Source organism: Chlamydomonas reinhardtii, chromosome 1 (assembly GCF_000002595.2).
Source record: "Chlamydomonas reinhardtii strain CC-503 cw92 mt+ chromosome 1, whole genome shotgun sequence".
Classification (NCBI taxonomy): domain Eukaryota; kingdom Viridiplantae; phylum Chlorophyta; class Chlorophyceae; order Chlamydomonadales; family Chlamydomonadaceae; genus Chlamydomonas; species Chlamydomonas reinhardtii.
The window spans coordinates 5551786-5572588 of record NC_057004.1 but is presented as its reverse complement, the minus strand read 5'-3'; the positions used below and the strand labels follow the sequence as shown (position 1 = coordinate 5572588).

At 64.8% G+C, this 20803-nt stretch overlaps 3 protein-coding genes across 3 annotated transcripts; 2 read left to right on the top strand and 1 right to left on the bottom strand.

Moving 5' to 3' along the window:
- The first annotated feature begins 15 nt into the window (after positions 1 to 15).
- CHLRE_01g039550v5 (uncharacterized protein) lies at positions 16 to 7371 on the top strand. Its single transcript, XM_001690080.2, has 7 exons — positions 16 to 466; positions 572 to 4372; positions 4486 to 5228; positions 5392 to 5641; positions 5934 to 6098; positions 6233 to 6345; positions 6664 to 7371. Exons 2-7 carry the CDS (start codon positions 587 to 589, stop codon positions 6983 to 6985), a joined length of 5379 nt encoding a protein of 1792 aa, XP_001690132.2. The 5' UTR covers positions 16 to 466; positions 572 to 586; the 3' UTR covers positions 6986 to 7371.
- A 54-nt stretch (positions 7372 to 7425) lies between these two features.
- Positions 7426 to 17166, top strand: CHLRE_01g039500v5 (uncharacterized protein). Its single transcript, XM_043058771.1, has 27 exons — positions 7426 to 7635; positions 7834 to 7897; positions 8049 to 8220; positions 8379 to 8475; positions 8669 to 8764; positions 9078 to 9223; positions 9429 to 9527; positions 9711 to 10060; positions 10240 to 10381; positions 10526 to 11011; positions 11173 to 11372; positions 11617 to 11755; positions 12069 to 12263; positions 12554 to 12808; positions 12973 to 13098; positions 13276 to 13401; positions 13493 to 13618; positions 13761 to 13901; positions 14039 to 14164; positions 14299 to 14424; positions 14700 to 14867; positions 14966 to 15121; positions 15250 to 15293; positions 15399 to 15489; positions 15683 to 16063; positions 16224 to 16355; positions 16482 to 17166. The coding sequence occupies exons 1-27, from the start codon at positions 7479 to 7481 to the stop codon at positions 16584 to 16586; spliced, it is 4446 nt and encodes a 1481-aa protein (XP_042928685.1). The 5' UTR covers positions 7426 to 7478; the 3' UTR covers positions 16587 to 17166.
- A 17-nt stretch (positions 17167 to 17183) lies between these two features.
- CHLRE_01g039450v5 (uncharacterized protein) lies at positions 17184 to 20765 on the bottom strand. The gene is made up of 8 exons (XM_043058770.1): positions 20574 to 20765; positions 19811 to 20000; positions 19406 to 19462; positions 18948 to 19073; positions 18718 to 18792; positions 18412 to 18550; positions 18116 to 18216; positions 17184 to 17925 (listed from the first exon to the last, which is right to left on the bottom strand). The coding sequence occupies exons 1-8, from the start codon at positions 20609 to 20611 to the stop codon at positions 17776 to 17778; spliced, it is 876 nt and encodes a 291-aa protein (XP_042928684.1). The 5' UTR covers positions 20612 to 20765; the 3' UTR covers positions 17184 to 17775.
- Positions 20766 to 20803: the final 38 nt, after the last annotated feature.

Genomic DNA, 20803 nt, shown 5'->3' with positions numbered 1-20803 from the left:
ACGTATTCTCATCAACGAGTTCTCGCACAGCCCTATGATGTTGTGAATCCAGAAAACTGTCGAGCCATGGCCGATTGGGCGGGAGGCCCCGTTCCGCGCAACGCCAGGGCTTCGTTACTGACACCCGGCTTCAACGTGTCCTGTAATGAACAACTAGATGCAAGTCCATCACGTTGATAGCGCCGAGGCGCGTGGGCTTGGTCTTCGTCCCCCAGCGCAGACCTTTTTATGCACCACAGCAACGTCCCTAGTTGCTAAGTGATATCACCTTTAATAGAGCTCTATGGAGCAAAGTCTGAATGCCGTGAGCTGCAAGCGGAGTTAGCCAGGTTGTGACAACATGGCTTTTGCGCAAGAGGATGGCGCAGGCGACGAGGAGCCGCGATGGACGCTCCTTCGCGCTGGTCCCGATGACTCGTTGGAGATGCTGAGGAGCAAGCATCGCCGGCTCCTTGCAATCCACAAGGTTTGGCCACGTCTGTCCGTCGCCGTGCTGCGCGTGCCCAGCGTCTTCCCGTTTCCCAGCAACCCGTAGTCCAACCCTTCCTCGCTCACGATCTTGACTCTGCAGGCTTACAAGCAGCGCATGGCACAGCCTACATCGCTGCTGCCACGCGTGCCAGCGGCGATGCTGGCCGGGGCCCCCGTGCCGCTGGCGCTCCCGCTGGACAGCGTTGGGGGCTCCAAGGCTCCGGCCAGCAACGCGGAGCCCAGCCCTGGCCCGCTCTCCGCCGGAGACATGGCGCAGTTGCATGGAGATGGCGTGGGCGGCGCTATGACCGGGCGTGGCAACCTTGTGTACGCCTTCGGCTCGCCAGGGCCTGACGTTTCCGTGCACCTGGTAGTCAGGGGTGGAGGTTCTGCGTCCGGGGCAGCAGCATGCGAGGCAGGCGCCGGCGATGACGCAGCCGGCTGCGCTGTCTTGCTGCCTCCCTCTGCCGCCGGCTACAACAACGGGGCAGCCGGTGGCGCCCAGCAGCAGGGCACCGCCAGCCAGTCCGTGGACCCCTCGTGGCTCGTGCGTCACGGCAACTGCCAGCTGCCTGGGCGCGTGGAGCCGGCCCCAAAGATATTTTTCAGGCGCCAGGCGGGAGTGTCGGAGGCAGCCCACGACCAGCCAGCAATTGAGGTCGGGGCACAGGCTCAGGACTCTGGAGCGTGGGGGTCACCGCCGCCGGTGCAAGGCGGGCCCGCGGCGGCTGGCCTGCCAGGCTCAGAAGGTGATGAGTGCGCCGCTGTCGCACAGGCGCCGGAGACAGGCGCAGCTATGCAAGCGGCTCAACAGCACGGAGGCCCTGGCGACACGCCTGGACAGCATCAGCCGCACGTAATCATCCCGGCATTAGCGCACTCGCAGTCGCACACAGCACCTCCGCAGCCGCTACCGCCGCCTGGCCCCATCACGGACGCCATCGCCGAGGCTGCCACAGCAGATGCCATTGAGGCAGACGATCCTGCGCCGCAGGCTGCTGGGGATTACGCAGGGCAGGACCACGCCGATGACGAGGATGAAGACGATGTTGTATTCATCGGCTGCACGCCCGGCGCGACGCCGCTGGTGAGCCAGGAAGCAGCTGCCTGGCTGCGCGGTGCGGGCAGGCCACGCAGCTCGCAGCGTACACCAGCGCCCGGCGGAGGAGCAGCGGGGCCCAGCGGCCGCACCAGCGACAGCGCGTCAAAGCAGCAGCGCAGCATCCTAAATTTCGTCCGCCCCACTGGGGCGCAAGGACGCGCTGGCAACAAGGCCACCGGGGCAAGGGGCCGCGGCGGCAGCCGTGGCGGAGGGCGTAGCGGCCTGGCAGGGCTTGGATCCTGGGGCGGCAGCCAGCCGGCGCCGAGCGCGCGACTGCATTCACCCGTACGTGTCGCCGGCGTGCGGACTGGCGGCGTGTGGGAGCAGGAGGGCCTCAGCCAGCCGTCCTTGGTCGCATTCGCGCACCAGCCGCCGCCGCGGCCTGACACCCTTGCACCGGTGCCGCGCCCGCCTACTGTCGGAGGCAGCCTGTTTGGAAGCCAGGCGGGCCGGGCGGCCAGCGTATCCCTGGGCGCGGATGCTGCGTCGCACGGGCGGCAACATGTGTCCGGCGGCGGGCAGGGCGCCACCGGCAGGCTTGGGAGGCAGGGCTCAGGAGCGGCGGGCACGGTGGTTACGGTAGGTGCGGCTGCAGCGCGCACAAGCTTGGGTGCGTGCGGCCTAGCTGATGGCTCCGATGATGACAACATGGTGGAGGAGGCAATCAGCAGGCAGCAAGACCACAAGCAGCCAGCCGGCGGCGGTACTGACCGCGCAGGTGACGCAGCAGCCGTTGCCGAGGCTGCAGCCGCGGGCGCGGGCGTCGCGGAGGTTGGGCGCGGTGACGTGCAGCGGTGTGCCATGGATGTGGACATCGTGCCAGCGTCCTGCGTGCCGGACTCGTATGTCGGACTTCTCACACAAGGTGCGACGCTTGCCGGAACGTGCGAAGATGCCATTGCCGCAGCGGGTGCCACAGCCAACGAAGGCGCCGCGGCAGTACGGCGGTCGGTGGCACTTGGTTTTGCTGGCGGCAGCGAGGAGGAGGTCGTCCCAGCGACGCCGCTGTCGGTGCAGGGCAGCGAACTGCAGGCCTCAGGGCTGGCGGGGGCGTATCCGCCTGGCGAGGGCCCGCGGAGCGTGCGGTCGTCGGCAGGCTACGAGCTGCATGCTGGCAGCCATGCAGCGGATGGACGAGCAGGCGCGGGCGGCGCCGGGTGTCCTGCCGGCCCGACCATGATCGCGGCGACGCCGCTGCCACCAGCGGCGCTACAGCAGCACCAGGCTGGGGTTGCGCCGACACCGCTGCCGGGTGCAGGAGCAGCAGTCGTGGCCATCGGAGCCACGCCGGAGCATGCACTGTGCGACGTGAGTGCCGGCGCTGGGCTGCTGCCTGCGGAGGGCAGCGGCGGGGTAACACCAGTACCAGGCGCATCGCTGCTCACAGCCAGGCTCTCCACCGCGCCTGCGACCGCCGCAGCAGCTGCGGCGCCTTCCTGCCATACAGCAAGACCACTCTCGGCGGACCGCACAGCGCGTGTGATTCACCACGGCCGGCTAGCACCGCCGGGCGCAGGTTACCTCGCGCCTGGCAATGCCGACGCGTCTGCCGCTACAACAGCCGGGGCCGCAGCGGAGCAGGGCCATGACGAGCTGCTGCATCCGGGCCTCGTGCTGGAAGTGCACGTGGGCATCAGCGGGGTGGAGCTAAGCGGAAGCTGCGGCGTTGCTGGCAGCTGCAGCGGGGCGGGCCGCCTGCCGGGCCCGTGCAACTTCATATCGTGCCTGGTGATGGAGCCGCCGCCGGGCGCTGGTCCAGATTCGGTTACGCCTGCTGGGGTTGACGGGAAGGGGCTGGGTGTAGCAGCCGATGCGAGTGGGGACAAGAACAACGCGTATGCCGCGGCGGCATCGGGCCCGCCAGCCGAGCCAGCTGGACGCGCGGAGTCGTCCGCCGCGGCCAGGCCTCGAGCGCCGGAGGACAGCTCCACGCCTCGGCCGACAGCCCATCCGCGCCGCCGCCTGCAGAGCCTGCCGTCTGCTGCAGGGACGGCGTCTGTGGCTGGTGCCGCCAGTGCGCCGCGGCCGGCACGGCGGCTGCTCATGCTGTACACATGGGCGATGCCGCAGGACCAGCCGCCCCAGCTTCACAGCGTCTTGCCGCTATCGGCACCGGGCACAGCGCGGCAGGCTCTCGCCACGCCCGGCATTCCGGCGACGCCATCGCCTCTACCTGTTGGCATGGCCGGGGCTGGCTGTGGCAGCGGCGGCAGCGGTAGCAGCGGCAGCGGTTGTGGGTCGGAATTGCAGATGCCTGGTGTCGGCCACGCCCTTAAGCTTCTGGTTGGAGGCGACGGAAGCCCCGCCCTGCTGCTGGCGAGCCAGCTCAGCTGCGCGACGGCGACAAGTGCCGGCCGCCGCAGCCCCAGCGCTGAACCCGCAGGCAACAACGGTGGCAGCGGCGGGGGTATGGCCGCAAGTCTGCGCTCACCGCTGCCTACGGCTGGTGGTTGCAGCAGTGCAAGCGGCAGCGGAAGCGGGAGGCCACACGGCGGCGTTCAGCTGCTGCGGTACTCGGAGGGCTCATGGCGTCTTTCTTACGCACTGCAGCCGCCACAGCTGGACATGCATGCAGACGGGCGGGGCAATGGAGGCGGCAGCAGCTTCGCCGTTGGTGTCCCGGCGGCGGCCGGCATGCTCTGTGTCAGCGCTGCGGCTTGTGCTGCCCGGGAGCAGCACGGAGGCAGCGGCGGCGAGTTCTGGCAGGTGGTGGCAGCGGGCGAGGGCGGCCACGGCTGCGTGTGGCGGCTGCCCGCAGGGCTCGCAGGTGCACCGCTGCAACAGGCGAAGCTGCCTCAGGTATGTCCGGATGTGTGCTGCAAAACTCGCCGCAAGACGTGTAATGCTTTGTAAGTTGACGTCGCTGTGCTCACTGAAGTCCCCACCCGTCCCGTGTGCTTCGACCCTGCCAGGCCCGTTACAAGCACAGCCTACCGCTGAACGACGTGGTGGAGCTGAGCCCGCTGCCAGGCCGCCCCCACCTGGTCCTGGGCGCCTCCTCCGACGGCTGCGTGGTGCTGTGGGATGTGGGCCGTCCGCACGCCGTCTGCGGCGCGGGAGCCGGCGGGGCGGGAGGCAGCTCCGGCGTGGTGCTGGGCGCAGTGGCGCCGCCGGCGGTGCTGCTGACCGTGGCGCGGCCGGTGGACTGCGTGCTGCGCGGGCTGCAGCCGTTGTCGGTCCCCGGCGGCGACCTGGGCGGTGCGGAGGTTGCCAGCGCCGGAGCAGCAGCAGACGAGAGCGAAGGGCAGGCGGCAATGGAGGAGCAGGCGGTCAGCTTCGCGGCACGGACTGCGGGGCGGCCGGTGGTGTTCCTGGCGGCTACGGCTCCGGGCTGGGCATGTGGGTCAGGGTTGCGGCAGCCCGATGCACATGGCGCTGCCGGCGCCCGCGTGATGCCGGTGCTTCTGCGAGATGGAGCGGTGGACGTGGGCCAGACGCTACAGCTTTCAGGTGCCACATGCGTGGCGGCTGGCTCGGGGCTGGGGGCGGTGGGGACGAGCGGCGGGCACGTGATGGTTTGGAACCCGCTGGCTGGAGGGGTGGTGGCGGGGTGGCAGGTGCCCTGTGCCGTGACGGCAGTGGCGTTCATGCAGGAGTGCGAGCGGTCAGGTGGCGCTGCAGGAGCTTGTGCATATGTAAAGGGGGGAGCTGCAGGGTGGGGCGGTGGGCTGACTGTAGTGGCCGCGTCCGGCAGGCAGGTGATGGTGGCGCGTGTTTGACGATGGGGTTGACACGCGGCAATGCGGGACTGCCCAGCCAAAGAGGAAGGCCAACAACTGAATCAGAGCATTTCGAATGCACACTTGTTACTTCGGCAGGATGAAAACCTCTGTCTACGGCCCCAGCGTTGCTCGAGCCACCGGCACCGGTCGAGCACCACTCGTCGCGCGCCGGTCCTCGCCAACTTACAGGCCTTCAGCTGCCGCTGTTGCGTCGGCTCCGGTTTCAGATGGGCCTTCAACTTCGGACAGGCAACAGGCCAAACAGGCCCTGCTTGACCTTGTAAAGAACACAAATCGAGGGCTTGGCGTTCGGACGTTCACACGCGGGCTCATCGAGGAGGCTCAGGTAATTTGGGTGGTGTTCAGATGCGTAACAAATTCTCAGCGGTGCAGAGGAGGTTTTTCGGCCCATTCGCGTCCATCAAGCTTCGCGGTGTAAGGTCGCGCTGGCTTGAAGTGTAGCCATTGGATATACGATATAGTACGCGTCGACTCGCGACCACAACCGCTGAATGGAGACGTGGGGCCCCAGCTTGCCACACGGCACGCAACACCCTGCCAACTTCGCACAGCCCCTGTGTCTTCTGGCTCCGTTTACACTTCGCCTCCCCATGCCGGAACTGCCAACTCCCCTGCAGATTCGTGTGGAGTCCTTTCAAGGCAGCGCGTTGGACTTCAGCATCTTGGGCGGGAAATGGAAGCTCATTTACACCACCGCCACGGACGTGCTGCCCATCCTTGAGGCGGAGTACCAGCTCAGCCCGGGGCCCTTCTCGGCGCTCGGCTTCCCTCGGCCACTCGAGGTGGGTGCAGGTGTGCATTTGACTTTCCACTCCTGTAGCAAGGTTGCCGTGGCGAGGCATCCGGGTTAGCGGCGGCTCAGTGTATTGTACACCCAGTGCTAACCGTAGGCGGCGACGTCCGATGCGGCATGCAGGTTGGCAACATCTACCAGCGGTTCACTAGCCCTGTGGACGATGAGGGGACCGTGGAGAACATCATCAACTTCAAAACCCCTGCTTCGTCGTTGGTGTTCACCGTGGGCGCCAGGTGGGCCGGGGCATGCTGAGTACAGAGGCACTCCCGCAAGGCCCGGTTGTGCATCTAGCAAACAGCAATCACGACGCAGTGCCGGGCCGCAGGGCATTTGCAGCCAGCTTGGCATCCGCTCACAGTGAGCTAGGGAACTTGCAACTTGTACCATGATTATGGTAACGGCAGACATACGGTATACGGAGTATATGGCCCGCCTGGCGAAGGCATCGTGCATCCTTGATGCGATACTGGCACACCCGAGCATTGGCCTGAACACGCGTTGCTCACCCACTCTTGCCCACGGCCCCCCCGTCCTCCCGCCCCCCCCATCAGGTACGACGTGCGCTCCGGGAAGCGCATCGCGCTGGTGTTTGAGGACGCCCGGCTGGGCGATATCCAGCTCAGCGACGGCGCCGAGGCATTGCTGGCGCCGGCACTGCTGCCTCGCGGCTCGCTGCAGCACCAGCTACTCCTGGCCATCAAGGAGTTCACGCTGAAGTTCCAGTTCCGCACCGCAGCGCAGCTGGCGTCGCAGGCGGTGACGCGCGCGGGCTCAGCGGCGGCAGGCTACCTGCTGACGTACCTGGACAACGACATGCTGATCGGGCGCGCGATTGGGCTTGGGGGCGTTTTCGTGTTTGTGCGGGAAGAATAAGAGTGTCTGCGAGGGTTCTGTAAATTGCTCCAAAGTGTGCGGAAGTCGAGCAGGCTCGTGCCAGCCATGGGCTTGACTGGAGACTGCCCCAGTGTCGTGGTGAGAGGAGGCATGACGTGTGGGGAGTAGGAAGACCGAAGATTTATGTTACATGCGAGGAGGATACTGCGATTACAGATGGTGGATGAGGCGTGGTGGGGTATGAGGTGCGATGAGTATGGGCGCGTGAGGGGGACGGTGCTGAACTTGAGGTGTTGCAGGCTCCAGCACTCTGCTGCCGTGGCTTCGGGTCCCCTTCATGTCGGGCGTCCACAGCAAGCGCTTGCAGTCCTAAGGTATCACTAATAATTTCAAGCACAACTACATACCTGTAATACCAAGGGCGCTTGATACCGAATGTTACACCACCGGACAACCTACATCAACGTGCAATTTTGACACACCTCTGTGGCCACCCCAAAGACGCTTTGAGATATTTATGTGATAGCTGAAGATGGCGACCCCAAATTCGGATAGCCCGAGCTTTAAGACATGGAGAGGCGTGAGCGCGAGAAACAACAGGCCGGACCGCAGGCTCCAGGAGCTTTTGGCCCACCCTACAAAAGGCCTATTTACCGTTCTACCACCGGAGTTGCGCGATGTAGCGAAGGGTAGGAGTTGACGAGGACTTTGGCCCCGGCATGTGCATTACTCGAAGCACCCAAGGAGCGGCGTTTTTTCACGGAAAGCCTTTCCCCTTGTGCACAAGCTCTCATGGTTGCTGACTTAATATAACCAAGGAGGGGTGACACTGTGGGGTTCATGCCGCCCTCACGCACGACCCCCCCTCAAACACTCGTGCCTTGTAGCCGGGCTGGACCCTGTGGCTGTCACAAAGATGGGCATCACGCTGCGTGGTCTCCGCAAGCTCAGGTGCGGAGCGACCGCAGCATGGCAGGCAGAGTGTGTGCAGCGTACCAGCCGCAAGGATCTTTGCTGCGGCCTGCTGCGGACGCCTCCTGGCCACAGCGATTTCGGCAGCGTTCCTCACCTGCACCTCAACCTGCCGCCCGGTAACACGCAGGACACGGCTTCGCCTGACGTTCGGGGATGAGTACGAAACCATGTCCACGGCGGAGGTCAATGCGCGCTGGGTGAAGGAGGTGACCAAAGAGCGGCAGTGCCGGCTGCTTGAGATGGGGCAGATCGTTGACGCCGAGGACGTGGTGCAGCCCATGTACTTCATCAGCCATGCGGTGAGGCGTCGGCTGCTGTGAAGCACTGCTGGGCTTGCCTGCGAGAAGCTGGGGACCCCGGTGCCTGCGGGAATCTGGGCTCTCAGTACAGGCCGTTACTACAAGATCCCGGAGAATCTCGAACGCACACGCACACTCCTGTGCGCGCGCATCCGCAGTGGAAGAACAAGATCTCACTGCTGCTGGACTTCTTGCTGGACCGCTTCCTGGCGGCGGCGGACGGCGGCGTGGCGGTGTGGCTCGACATCCTGTCGGGTGAGCGGCGGCCGGGCGAGCAATGAGCGGCCGAGCGCTCAGTGCGCTGCTCAACGACGGGCAACTGCCTGGCAATCAGAAGTCGGGAGTGGTGCGAGTGGTGATTCGATGGCCCGGCGACCAGACGGGGATGCGCCACACTGCGAATCACGCCACTGCGCCTTGCCACGTGCCCGCCACCGCGCCTGTGCAGTGAACCAGCACGAGAGCACGTCGGCGCACCGACGCGATATCGCCGCGTTTGACCAGGTGGTGCGGGCCTGCACCGGCGGCACCATCGTGGTCATGGGTGAGGCCATGGGGGCGGGGGAGGGACGTGTGGGAGCCGGTGAAAAGGCGGCGGGCACAGCATGCAGTCGGGGGAAGCAGGAGTTGGAAGAACCACAGCCCATACTATACCAAACCAAGCGAAACTAGCGGAGCACAGGCAGAGGCGAAAGATGCAAGCGGTAATACTGGCACACAGATGAGGCGAGCGGCTTCACGGGTCACAGCGTCCAGCTAACGGCGCCATATTAATACACCGAGTGCACTGGTTGCTGCAGCGCTTTGATGCCGTGGCCCTGCTGTGTCTGTATCTGTGCCTGTGCCTGTTGGCACAGACGTGGCGAACTGCAACCCCGCAACCCGCGGCTGGTGCATCTACGAGTGGGCCACCACCCGCGCTCGCCACGGCCCTGACGGGCTGCACATGTGGCTGGAGCCCAGCGATCGCGGCGTGGTGTACGGCAGCTTGGACATCCGAATGGTGGGCGGGTGGGCGCGGGGGCCAAGCCGGGTGGAAAGGGGCGGAGGTGGGCGGGGGCGGCGGGGACGATACGGCAATGAATGTGGAGGGAAAGTGGCTGGCCATAATTGCTACCCCTAGGAAGGGAGCACGTGTGTGCGGGATGTGTGCGGGTGTCTTGATGCCGCATACGAGCGTGTGCACTCACAACCTCCACCCCGCACAGGCGGAGTGCCAGTTCCCGGCGGACAAGGAGATGATCCTGGCCACCGTGGAGCGCCAGCACGGCTCTGCGGAGCTCTTCAACACCACACTCAAGTTACAGGTGGGCGTGGAGCGCATGATTGTCTGGCGGCGCGTGGGTTGTGGCGCCGGCTGTGGCACCGTCAGTGGTAGCTGATCCGCGTGTTTGTGGTAGCATCGCCCAGGCGTGGTGTACCGTTTACGGTATCGACATGTTATGCTCACACCCGGTTTCCCCACTTACCCACCTCTCCGCTCTCTGCAGCTGCTGCTTGAGCCCGTCAGCTACCGGGTGGACGAGCGCCGCCTGCTGCAGCGCGCCCGCGGCACCCGCTGGGACTTCAACGCCGTGGCAGCCTGGCTGGACGCCGGGCCGCCCGTCGGCGGCAGCGGGGCCGGCGGCGGCGGCGGCGGCAAAGGCGGCTCGCGCGTGCTGTGTGTGGTGGCGGGCGCGGGCGAGGGCAAGAGCACCATCAGCGCTGCGCTGTGCGCTGTGCCGGCGGAGGGCGGCTTCGGCGAGCGCATCGCCTGCCGGCACTACTGCAAGTACAGCGACCAGCGGCGGCTGGACCCGGTGCGGGTCATCAAGAGCTTGGCATTCCAGCTGTCCAGCAGGTGGGGAGGTTTGGGGGGTTGAGGGAGAGGTAGAGGGCTTGTGTGTGCTGTCAGGAGCGTGTGGAAGCACATGGCTAGGCCTCTGGAGTTGACTAACAGAGTGAGCCGCATAGCGGGGTCGCACAAACGCTAAGCTGTAAAGGGCGCTGATTACTGCCTGCACGCGCCTGGTGTGGCAGATTCCCGGTGGCGTGCCAGCAGCTGCTGCAGCAGGACGCTGTGCGGGTATCGCAGGAGGTGTCGGCGGAGGCGGCTTTTGAGGCGCTGCTGGCGGAGCCGCTGCGCCGTGTGGTGGCACAGCCCGACTTCGACGGGAAGCAGGTAGGGCTGGGCGGGTGTCCTCGGGTTCAGGTTGCGCGTCGGCGACAAATTTTTGCTTTCATCCCCCAACATCGACATGCGTATGCACATGGCGGGCACATGGAAGCTGAAGCAAGTCATGACAGCGGCAAACGCGCCACACAGGTGGTGCTGCTGCTGGATGCGCTGGATGAGGCCGACCCGCCGCCGGCCCTGGTGGAGGCGCCGGCCCGCATTGACCCGCTCACCGGCCGGCCGACCACCGCGCGACCCGCCTCGGCCCGCTCCACCGTCGCCGCGGCGCCGCCGCCCTGCAGCAACAAGGTGGTCCAGCTGCTCACCTCGCTCCTGACCCGCCTGCCGCCCTGCGTGCGCTTCCTGCTGACCACCCGCCCCGACGCCGTGGGCGGCAGCGTGTGCGGCCTTCTGGACCGCACCTTTGCGGCCACGGGCGGGGTGCAGTACCTGCGGCCGGCGGCGCTGCGGCGCGTGACCGGCGGCTCGGCGGCGGCGCAGGCGGTGGGCGGCGGTTCTGCGGAGGGCGGCATCCTGGTGTACCGGACAGTGGTGGGCGAGTGCCTGCCCAAGGGCTCGGTGGCGGCGCTGGAGGCGCCTCCCACCCTGGCCGACCTCAACAACGTGTACAAGCAGGTACTTGGCTAGGCTGAGCCGATGGATTTTGGTTGCGGAGGAGCCGTTAGATGGGTGGAGCGCTCAGGCTCAGCCTTAAACACATGACGAATACCGAGCAAGCATCCAGTTGCGGCTTGGGCAAAGTGGCGCTGCTGTCACGGCACATGGACTCCTCGCAGGTGTTCTCCACGGCCTTCGCCAAGCTGCCCAAGCCCGAGGTGGCGCCGGTGCGCACGCTGCTGGCGGTGCTGCTGGCGGCGCAGGAGCCGCTGCCGCAGAGCCTGCTGACGGCCATGGGCCTGGGCGGGCTGCTGCACAAGCTGCCCGGCTACCCGGTCACCTTCTTCGCCGAGGAGCACCACGTGTACTCCCTGCACAAGTGCGTGAGGCGGGGTGGCGCAGTCGTACTGGGGCTGATGCGGCACGCTCCCCATACGGGAGGCAACGAATGGGCTGCGTGCAACGCGCCAGAGGGGGCAAAGAGGTCCGGCATGCAGAAAGCGTAGCGGGTAGCGGCCACCAGATGGGCGCTTTGCAGGAGCAGGATGGCACTGGCCCCTCAGGTGCTCCATCCGCGCCTTGTCCTCCCTCCCTGCTCCTACTTCCCGCCTCCTGGCTGCCAGGTCTCTGGCGGACTGGCTGCTGGACCCCTGGGCCCTGCACGCCTTCAAGCCCGACCTGCTGGCCGGACACCGCCAGCTGGCACAGACGCTGATGCTGACCGTGCGCAAGGGCGGCCACCCGTCACCCTACGCACTCAAGGTGGGCCTGGCCGCCACGCCGCCAAGCGGCCTCAACACGGGGGCGCCAGCACGTACTGGTGCCTGTCTGCACGCACATGCTTGTGCACCCCTTGCCACCCTCGCCGCTTGTACATGCACGCACGAGCCTCCGCTGCCGCACGCACCAGCCTTTGCTGCCGCCGCCGCACCACCACACAGCTGCACCCCACCCTCTCCGGCTGCTTGCGGCTTGCCTCGACACACCCATCCACCCCCACCTGCCTACACTCACCTCCAAACCCACCCACACACCCACACACGCACCCACACACCCTCCCGCCTGCCCACAACAGTACCTGGTGCGCCACCTGGTGGCCTGTCGCGACCTGTCCTACCTGGAGGCGCTGCTGGGCGACTTCGCCTTCTTGGCCGCCGCCTTCAGCCAGGGCCACGGCCACGGCCTCATCCGTGACCTGCTGCGGCTGGAGGCGCCCTCGCCGCCGCTGGCGGACGTGCAGCGCTGGCTGCTGGCGCGGCAGCACGAGCTGGTAGGTGTTAGGGCTCAGTGAGGGGCCGGACGGGCCGGGGGCGTTTGGACGGAGGAGGGGAGGAGGGAGCGGGTGTCAGTGGGGTTCGGGGTGCGTGGCAGCCAAGCTCAGGCTTTGGAGCTGCTGTGGGGATCTGTTAAAAAACAAAACGAAAGCCCACGCCGGAGTTACTTACCGATACCTACCAATGTGGGGATGTGTGTGTAGGGGATGTGTGCTTAGGGGATATGTTTGTTCACTGTGCTAGCGCGCATGCAAGCGCCCCTGCCGGTCGGCCCCGCTGACTGCAGGTGGCTGCCAAGACGGAGGCGGACGTGGTGGCCACCGCCCTGCGCTGCCCGGTGGACACGCTGGTGTACGCGGCCGGCAGCAAGCGCTACAAGACGATGGCGGGCGGCGCGGCAGAGGCCAAGGCGGGCGGGGGCGGCGGCGGGGGCGCTAACATGTCAGGGGGAGAGGGCGCGCCGCCGCCACGGCAAGTGTGGGAGCTGGTGCAGGGGCTTGGTGCGCAGCGGAGGTGGCCTGCGACCAAGGTCATCATGCCGGTACGTCCTGCAAGGGCTTGAGCGCCGCCCCTGGGGTGACCGTACTCTAGTCACTCCATGGCTTGGAGCTGTGGCACACGGGTGCTTGCTGCTTGCATGTGGCAGCTGACCCGCCATGGTGCTCTCCCTGATGCTGCATGGTATCTCGGCTGTGCGCCGCGCAGGGTCACACCGGCGTGTCGGCCTGTGTGAGCTGGTCGCCCGACGGCGCCACACTGGCCAGCGCCTCCTGGGACGGCACCCTGCGCCTGTTCGACACCGGCAGCGGCGAGTGCATCGCAGTGCTGCTGGTGCGTGCGCTTGCAGCAGCTGATGTTAGGAGACGACCGACGCTGGGCGAACTCATGTGCAGGCTGCTTAATTGGACATCTTGCCGATCCCACCCTGCGGTAGCGTTTTGCTATCTGCGTCACCAGATGTGCCGGGCGAGTGGTCACCATGTTTGCTTGCTTGCGCTCGCCAAACAGGGCCACGAGGGCAAGGCCAAATGTGTTGAGTGGTCGCCGTCGGGGCGAATGCTGGCCAGTGGCGGGGAGGACAAGGCGGTGCGGCTGTGGGACGCCGTCAGCGGCGAGTGCGTCGCGGCGCTGCAGGTGCGCATAACTCCTGGCTTGGTAGAATCAGCATTGCGGCCCTGGACGAGGATGACGTATGATTGCCATTGACGTGTTTGCGGTGATGCAGGGGCATGAAGAGGACGTCAATGCGGTCGCCTGGTCTGCGGATGGGCAGAGTATCGCCAGCGGCGCCAACGACCAGACCATCCGGGTCTGGGACGTGGCCGCCGGCACCTGCATCGCCACGCTGCCGGTAAGCAGGAGCACGCTAGCACTTGCGCGCCTCAAAAACACTAATCGACGCCACTAGCAATCGCGCGCCCATTGCTTGCAAGTCCCTTGCCGACGGCCTTACAAGTTACAACGCACCCCACCACGTCGCCTCCCACCCTCAGCCCCAGGGCTTCAAGGTGAGCACGGTCGCCTGGAGCCGCGACGGGCGCCGCCTGGCCTCGGGCGGCGGCTACATGGACGTCGAGGACACCAGCGTGGTGGTGTGGGACGTGGCGGCGGCGCAGCCCGAGGCAATCCTGGTGGTGAGGCGGGGGCGGAGGCGAGGTGGCAAGGGTTGGCGGCCCGGTACGCTGGGCGATGTGCATGCTTCGTGGCTTCGCTTTGCGTGCATGCAAGCTCCTGAGTCCTGACGAGTGACTTTCTGTGTGCCCGGCCACAGGGCCACGAGATGCACGTGGACGGCGTGGCCTTCAGCCCCGACGGCGCCGTGTTGGCCTCCGCCTCACACGACGCAACTGTGCGGCTGTGGTCCCTCCCGGACGCCCAGCTGCTGACGGTGCTGCACGTGAGTCGCAGTTAGCCAGTTACGGCATGGCGCGCCAAGTTTGGCGAGGTTAAGGCGCTTTGCGGTTCAACTGTTTATCCCGATTTAGCCGGCCCTAAACCTTGACGCCCCTCGACGTTTGCCTGCTCACGCAGCACCACTCCCAGCCTGTGACGGCGGTGGCGTGGAGTCGTGACGGCCGCACACTGGCCACCTCCAGCTGGGACAAGACACTGGCGCTGGTGGACGTGGCCAGTGGGCAGGTGGCAGCCACACTCGAGGTGCGCAAGACATGCGGAACATGGGTGTTAGGAAGACACAAGGGGGAAGGGGGTCGACACTGTGCAAGCGAATGCGCCCGCATGTGTGTGTGTGTGTGTGTGTGTGTGTGTGTGTGTGTGTGTGTGTGTGTGTGTGTGTGTGTGTGTGTGTGTGTGTGTGTGTGTGTGTGTGTGTGTGTGCGCGCTTGCATTAACCCGGCTTGAAGTGGGGGCGGCCGGAATCCGAGAGACTGTGTAACTAACAAGTGGGTTATGCAACAATGCTCCCGACGCAGGGTCACATGAACCTTCCGTTTGACTGCAAGTGGAGCCCCGACAACAAGAGCCTGGCCAGCTGCGGCAAAAGCGGCAAGTGCCGCATCTGGACCATTCCGGAGCTGGCCACCCCGGCGGCGGCCGCGGCGGCGGATGCCAAGTCTGCGGCTGCAATCGCGTCAGCAGGGGTGAGGCGTGACCCCAAACCAACAGCTCTTTCAGGGCTTCCCTTCTGTTCGTGTCTAGTAACCGCGCATTTCCATTCGCGCCTATGCCGGACGCGCAGGTGGGTCACTCCCAGGCGGTGCTTGCAGTTGCATGGAGTCCCGACGGCACCCGGCTAGCATCTGCCAGCAGCGACGCAACCGCTCGCGTATGGGAGGCAAGGAGCGGCGTGTGCTCTCTTCGGCTGGAGGCGGGCGCGGCAGAGGGAGGCGCTGAGGTGAGGCCCCCAGACGTCGTTCTCAACCTTGCCGCAATCTTCCTGCGCCGGCCACGTTGCGACTCGGAAAACGCTGCTGGTATCGCGTTTTTACGCCTTTTGCTCGATGCGTATTTCCTTGCGTTCAGGAGCACGGCGCGCGGCAGACGTCAGTCAACAGCGTGGCTTTCAGGTATGAACGCGCCAGGCAGCCAACGACGCTTCTAGTTCAGGGCGCAAAGATTGCCTCGGCCATCAGCCACCAAGCAACCTAACCTCCTTTCTGCCCGCCCCGCAGTCCCGACGGCAAGCTACTGGCCACCGGCTCCAACTCCAAGGCGGTGCGGCTGTACGCGGCAGACAGCGGCGCCCTGCTGGCCGTGCTGGAGGTGCGCGTGCAGCTGCGTTCCCTCTGTTGCTGACAGCAGGGCTGCCTGGCCACCCTGTGCCATGTAGCGTGCCCGCCCCTCACCGGCACGGCGAAGCGCCCAGGCTCACGCGCAATCAACTTAGCCTGCCAAATGCCGTTAGCGTTCCGGCCACTCACAGCATCCCTCCGGCTGCACCTCTCCCCTTCCACAGGGCCACCAATTCTTCGTGCAGTGCGTGCGCTTCAGCCCCTGCGGCCGCTACCTGGCCAGCAGCGGCTGGGACGGGCTGGTGCTGCTGTGGGACGTGGCCTCGGGGCAGCAGGCGGCGGCGCTGGAGGGCCACACGGACCGCGTGCTGGGCCTGGCCTGGAGCCCCGACAGCCGCCTCCTGGCCTCGTGCGGCTATGAGGAGGACCGGACGGTGAAGCTGTGGAGTGTGGACGGGCGCACGTGCTTCGCCACGCTGCGGGAGCACGGCGCGGCGGTGCACAACGTCGCGTTCAGTCCGAATGGCCGGGTGCTGGCGAGTTGCGGTGGGGACGGGGTGCGGCTGTACGACGTCGCGACCCGCGTGTGCACCGCCAAGCTGGAGGTGAGTCCCCGGGAATGCGCCGGGGGCCTGCGCCCGGCCTTGGCCGGGCTGCCGCTGGCACTGCAACCCAGCGGCCTGATTGGTACCGTGACTTTGAGGCGTGGCATTGGCATTGGCACCTGACCATCCGGCATCGTCTATGCTGCTTCCCTCCATGCAGGACTTTGATGGCGCCGTGATGGACGTGGCGTGGAGCCCCAACAGCGATGAGCTGGCGTGCGCGGCGGACACGGGTCTGTGTGTGGACATCCGCAACGTGCAGAGGGGCGGTGCCCGCGTTGCCGTGCTTCAGGTGAGGCCTAGCAACCAGCTTTTGGGGCTCGAGCTTGTCAGAACGCGCAACGCCTGTCAGTGATTAAGCTGAGACTGGTTGAGCTGAGACACACGTTGCTCGGGACCTGTGCATCGTCTCACGCAGGGCCCCAGCGCGGCAGTGACCGGCGTGGCGTGGTCACCCGACGGCAAGGCGGTGGCGTGCTGCAGCAAGGACAAGAGCATCCGCGTGTACGAGCGCCGGGACTGAGGCTGTCGTGTCGTATACCGTACCGCATGTTTATGTAGAACAGGTGCTGTGCGCCGTGCCGCTGTTTGGAGTGGGATGAAAGCGAGGACCGCAATTTGTTTTGGGGAGCACTATTTGGACCGCTGAGGGCCGGAGAGGCCCTAGCCGCCTGGCATACGTGACGCGCGTGTCGATGTGGGGGGTCGTCTGAGTGCAAACACGTGGGGTGAAACGGAGGGATGAAGTGCAAAGTCTTGATTGTAAGTAGTCCAGGCTCAGCGTGGTGGTGTGTCAACATCATTACGGCATGCGCTGTGCTGCAAAATGCGCAGCTCACTTGGCTCGACGCTTCAGCGGCTTAATTGGGCGCTGTCGTGTGGGCGAAAGTTTGTACGTGCTGGGCCAACTCACGCCTAGAAATGGCGTGCGGGGCGTGCCTACCAGACAAGATGGCGGCACGCCGTATTTATTCTGTTGTTGCTGGGATGTATGCCGTCCGTGGTGTGGCCGTGTGTCATAGTACAGCGGCATTCTGGATGTGCGGACGGGAAGAGGGCGGCCTAGGGGTGTTTCCATTCACCACCTGTAAAGCAATGCCGCACCAACGCTCCTCGTTGATTATCCATCATCTTACATGTCAGGTATGCTGGGCTATCACAGCGCCTCTCCAACCACACAGTCGCACACAATTAGCCGGCATCTCATGCAAATGCCGGAAGTCCGAAAGTACAGCAGTACGGCATGTAGTGCTGCCGTACACCAAAGCTTGCTCCGCCAGGAAATTTGGTGTGGTGTCCGACGTATGCCATACGTCGGACGCCACACCGAGGGAAAGCACTTTATTCGAGGAACCGTGACGAAAGCCGACCGCATTACCATGCCGCGTCGTTCATAACATGCGCTCATGTGTCGTATGCTTCTGTTGACGCCCCCTTATTTTACTATACCGATACTGTGACGAGGATTGTCAGGCATGCAACCACATTCCCATATGCTTTTCAATACGGGCGTCTCCGCGGAGGCAAGACAGTTCCCGTTGGGTGATTCATTCTCACGTGGGCGATTCGATGTCAAAACGCAGCCGCACAAGCATGCTCCGTCGCGGCCGCCTGCCAGGCACCCCTGCAACCCCCCCCGCAAGTGCTGCTGCTGCTACAGCCGCTACAGCCGTTGCAGCCGCCGCCAGTCGCCAGCTGGCCAGCCCGCTCTCCTAAGGGCCGTCCACGGACTTGAGCGCCATGCCGTCCATGGAGCCCATCACCACGCCGCCGCGGGGGTAGCGCGCGGCGCGCACCATGCGGAAGATGGTGTTGAGGTGCGCCAGCGACACCGCATGCGACAGCAGGCAGGTGGTGATGGCCTGGGTAGGCGGCGGCGGTGCGAGCGGGTAAGGCTGGGTCATGGCCGGGGAAGGCGTTGGCACACGAGCCCACGCACTGCCAACAGGCCATGGCCCGAAAAGCCACAGCCGGGTGTTGGGGCACTGTCGGCCCTCGAATCGAATGCAAAGCAATGACGCGGCCCCTCCCAACCCAACGCCGCTCTCCCACCTGCAGCGAGAGGACGTCCACGCCCACCACCGCGACGGCTGTGGCGGCGGCGCTGCCGGGGCCGGCCGCGTTGATGGCCAGCGACTGGAAGCCCAGGGCGCCTGCATGCACAGAGCCCGCCGCCACAGGAAGCGGCAGTGCGTCACAGTCAAGTCCTTCTTCGGGATCAGCAGAATCCTAGCTGGCACACTGGGGGCGCAAAGTGACCGCCCCTGTCGTCTGGGGGCCTGGAGGTCTGGGGCCAGCTTTTCAGGAATCCGAAAAGACGACCCCGCGCGCGTGTGCGGCCCGCTTACCTACGGACGCCTGCAGGCCCACTGCCAGCAGCACGATGGCGGTGATGTTGAACACCATGCAGCGCAGCAGGTTGCCACTGATCCAGCTGGGGCTCACCGGCTCGCCGCCCTGCATCTTGGTGGCGCTGCCGATGAACACCTGCGTTTGCGCGTGCAGTCGGGTGTTTGGGGTTGGGCGCACATGCATGCACGCGTGGATGTGCGCGCATGGCAAGGTGCCAAGCCAGGGATGCGGCCTCGATGATAGTGAGGGCAGGTGTGAGGTACCAGGTATCAGGTATGCCCTGAAGCGCTCCAAGCACTCACGTGGCTGAACCACAAGGTCATGAAGCCAATGGCGATGCCCACGGTGGTGAAGAGGCGGTGCCAGGTGGGGCCGGCCTGCAGCAGCAGCCGGTTGAGAGCGCACAGATTTAGCAGTCGCACAAGCGGCCCCCGAACTGAAAGTGACCCTTCTGTCCTCCACCCGCCTGTCATCCCTCCCGTGCAGCTTTCGTGCCTTTCAGGCAGACCGTCTCCGACTGCATAGCGCTTACGGTGGCGGGGTGAGCTGCGAAGGAGAAGTAGAGCGCCGCGGCGGACAGGCCAGTGAGGCCTAGCTGCGCCGCGAACGCCGCACCGCTGACCACCTTCTTAAAGTCGGCCTGGTTCTTGAGGTTGACCTGGCAGACCGGGTGGTTGGCGTTTGGCGGACTTCAGGTAAGCAACCAGGTGTGCGTATGATGCGGTAATGGCATCCGTCACGCCGCCCGCCGTCCGCGCACGTGCAAAACCCAGGCACATCAGAAGCTACTATCCGGCTCGTCCGTTCCATAGGCAGGATGGGGTAGCCCCTTTTGAGCAGTTCCGTGCCCCAGCTGAAGATTGTTACTGCTAGCACCGCTCATGTCATAAACGAAATCTGTACAACGTGCGTGCACATTTTTTTGTTTTTCCGTTGTGACCCCCGGATGATGGTACCGGTAATTGCTACCGGTACTCCGCATCCGCTTACCAGCTCAGGATGGCCGGGATCAAGGGGCACTGGGTCTTCCTTGTACATGACGCGAGCCTGCGTGTAGGGTGAGAGGGCACAGCGACGGGCAAATGCGAGGGCGCAAGCGCGGACTGGGCAACTGCCTGCGTCCTGGGAACTGCGTTTGGGGAACGTGTTGGGTTGTTGCAAGCCCGCAAAGCTCCTCATAATGTCAGTTTCCCAGTTTACAATGCCTCGAAGAAAGTTCTCTTGTGCGGAAGCCCAGCCGTAGTCTCGGAAGTCGGTGACGTGCGCACATGCGGACTTCTGAGCACTTTTTCAACGACTACGGCTTTGTCCCTGGCTTTCGGAAGTTCCTTCGAAGCTCCATATAGCAAATTGTATGCTTGAAAAGGCCTTCAGGGTGAACAGGTCGACACTCACTTGCACACGGCGCTCCGAATGCTGGTCGTCGCGAGTCTCGCGACGTCCAAAAGGCAGCAGCCTGGCGCGTGGTCCCTGACACACTCTACGCAAGATGCTTGAGCGCACTGGTGCCGCCACGTGCGGCGAGACACCGACGACGAAAGCACAACGGGACGAAAGCACACGCTCGCCATTCGAGTCGATTGCGCTGTGTCAAAGCTGGTCAAAGCACGTATACAAGCTTATAACACTGTCACTTATGCGGGCTGACCCTGTGAAGTAAAATCAGACCGGACCCGGGCTGTCCGGCAGTACCGGCGGTCAGGTCCCAGGCGTGGCGTGTCAAAACCCTGGAACCCCGCCGGACTCGTTTCGAGGTTTTCCGCCTTTGCCAGGCAGTGGGTGCAAAATTCTCAGTCTGTAGATGATGCAAAGTCTGTAGATGATGCAAGTCTGAAGACAGCAGCAGGTGAGGTCTTCCGCTTAAATGTCCTGACTAGTCCCGGCTGGGAGGGCCTGCCTTTTTCATGTCCCATATACTCTCTGTGTGCTTGCGCACTCAAATTGCCCTCTTTCGCAAACAATGCCATCCAGTGATCCAGGCGATGCATTGCATACTGAAGTCAGGGACACGCCATATCGGTATCACAGCGACGCGGCAATAGTTGAGCCGCTGAGAATTAAGCAACGGCCATCATCCAGACGATGAGAGTCAGGGGTTCCCCTGCCCGGCACCCCACACCGCTACTTGCACACACCACCGGACCAACCACGCGCTTACACAGTCACAATGCACAGCGAACACCCCGATCGCAGCATCGTCAAGCCACCGGCTCGCTGCAACTACTGCACGCTTGTGCATCTGAGTTCAATATTGGGTGACCTCTCTGATTCCCAATGTGATGATTGGTGCCCGAGTGCCTGAGCCTGTTATTCAGTGCGCCCACGAGGTGTGTATTTCCTAGCGATTTATGGATTACCGTAACCTCCCCCAAACACCTTATTCTTAGC

Coding starts and splice junctions, on each gene's coding strand:
- CHLRE_01g039500v5 (XM_043058771.1), top strand. CDS start 7,479: ATGGCGACCCCAAATTCGGATAGCCCGAGCTTTAAGACATGGAGAGGC. Junction 8,476..8,668: donor GTGGCTCGACATCCTGTCGG/GTGAGCGGCGGC, acceptor GCGCCTGTGCAG/TGAACCAGCACGAGAGCACG. Junction 8,765..9,077: donor CGGCACCATCGTGGTCATGG/GTGAGGCCATGG, acceptor CTGTTGGCACAG/ACGTGGCGAACTGCAACCCC.
- CHLRE_01g039550v5 (XM_001690080.2), top strand. CDS start 587: ATGGCACAGCCTACATCGCTGCTGCCACGCGTGCCAGCGGCGATGCTG. Junction 5,642..5,933: donor GGCTCATCGAGGAGGCTCAG/GTAATTTGGGTG, acceptor ACTCCCCTGCAG/ATTCGTGTGGAGTCCTTTCA. Junction 6,099..6,232: donor GCTTCCCTCGGCCACTCGAG/GTGGGTGCAGGT, acceptor TGCGGCATGCAG/GTTGGCAACATCTACCAGCG.
- CHLRE_01g039450v5 (XM_043058770.1), bottom strand. CDS start 20,611: ATGCTGCGATCGGGGTGTTCGCTGTGCATTGTGACTGT. Junction 20,001..20,573: donor TCGCTGTGCATTGTGACTGT/GTAAGCGCGTGG, acceptor GCTTTGACACAG/CGCAATCGACTCGAATGGCG. Junction 19,074..19,405: donor ATCCCGGCCATCCTGAGCTG/GTAAGCGGATGC, acceptor CCGGTCTGCCAG/GTCAACCTCAAGAACCAGGC.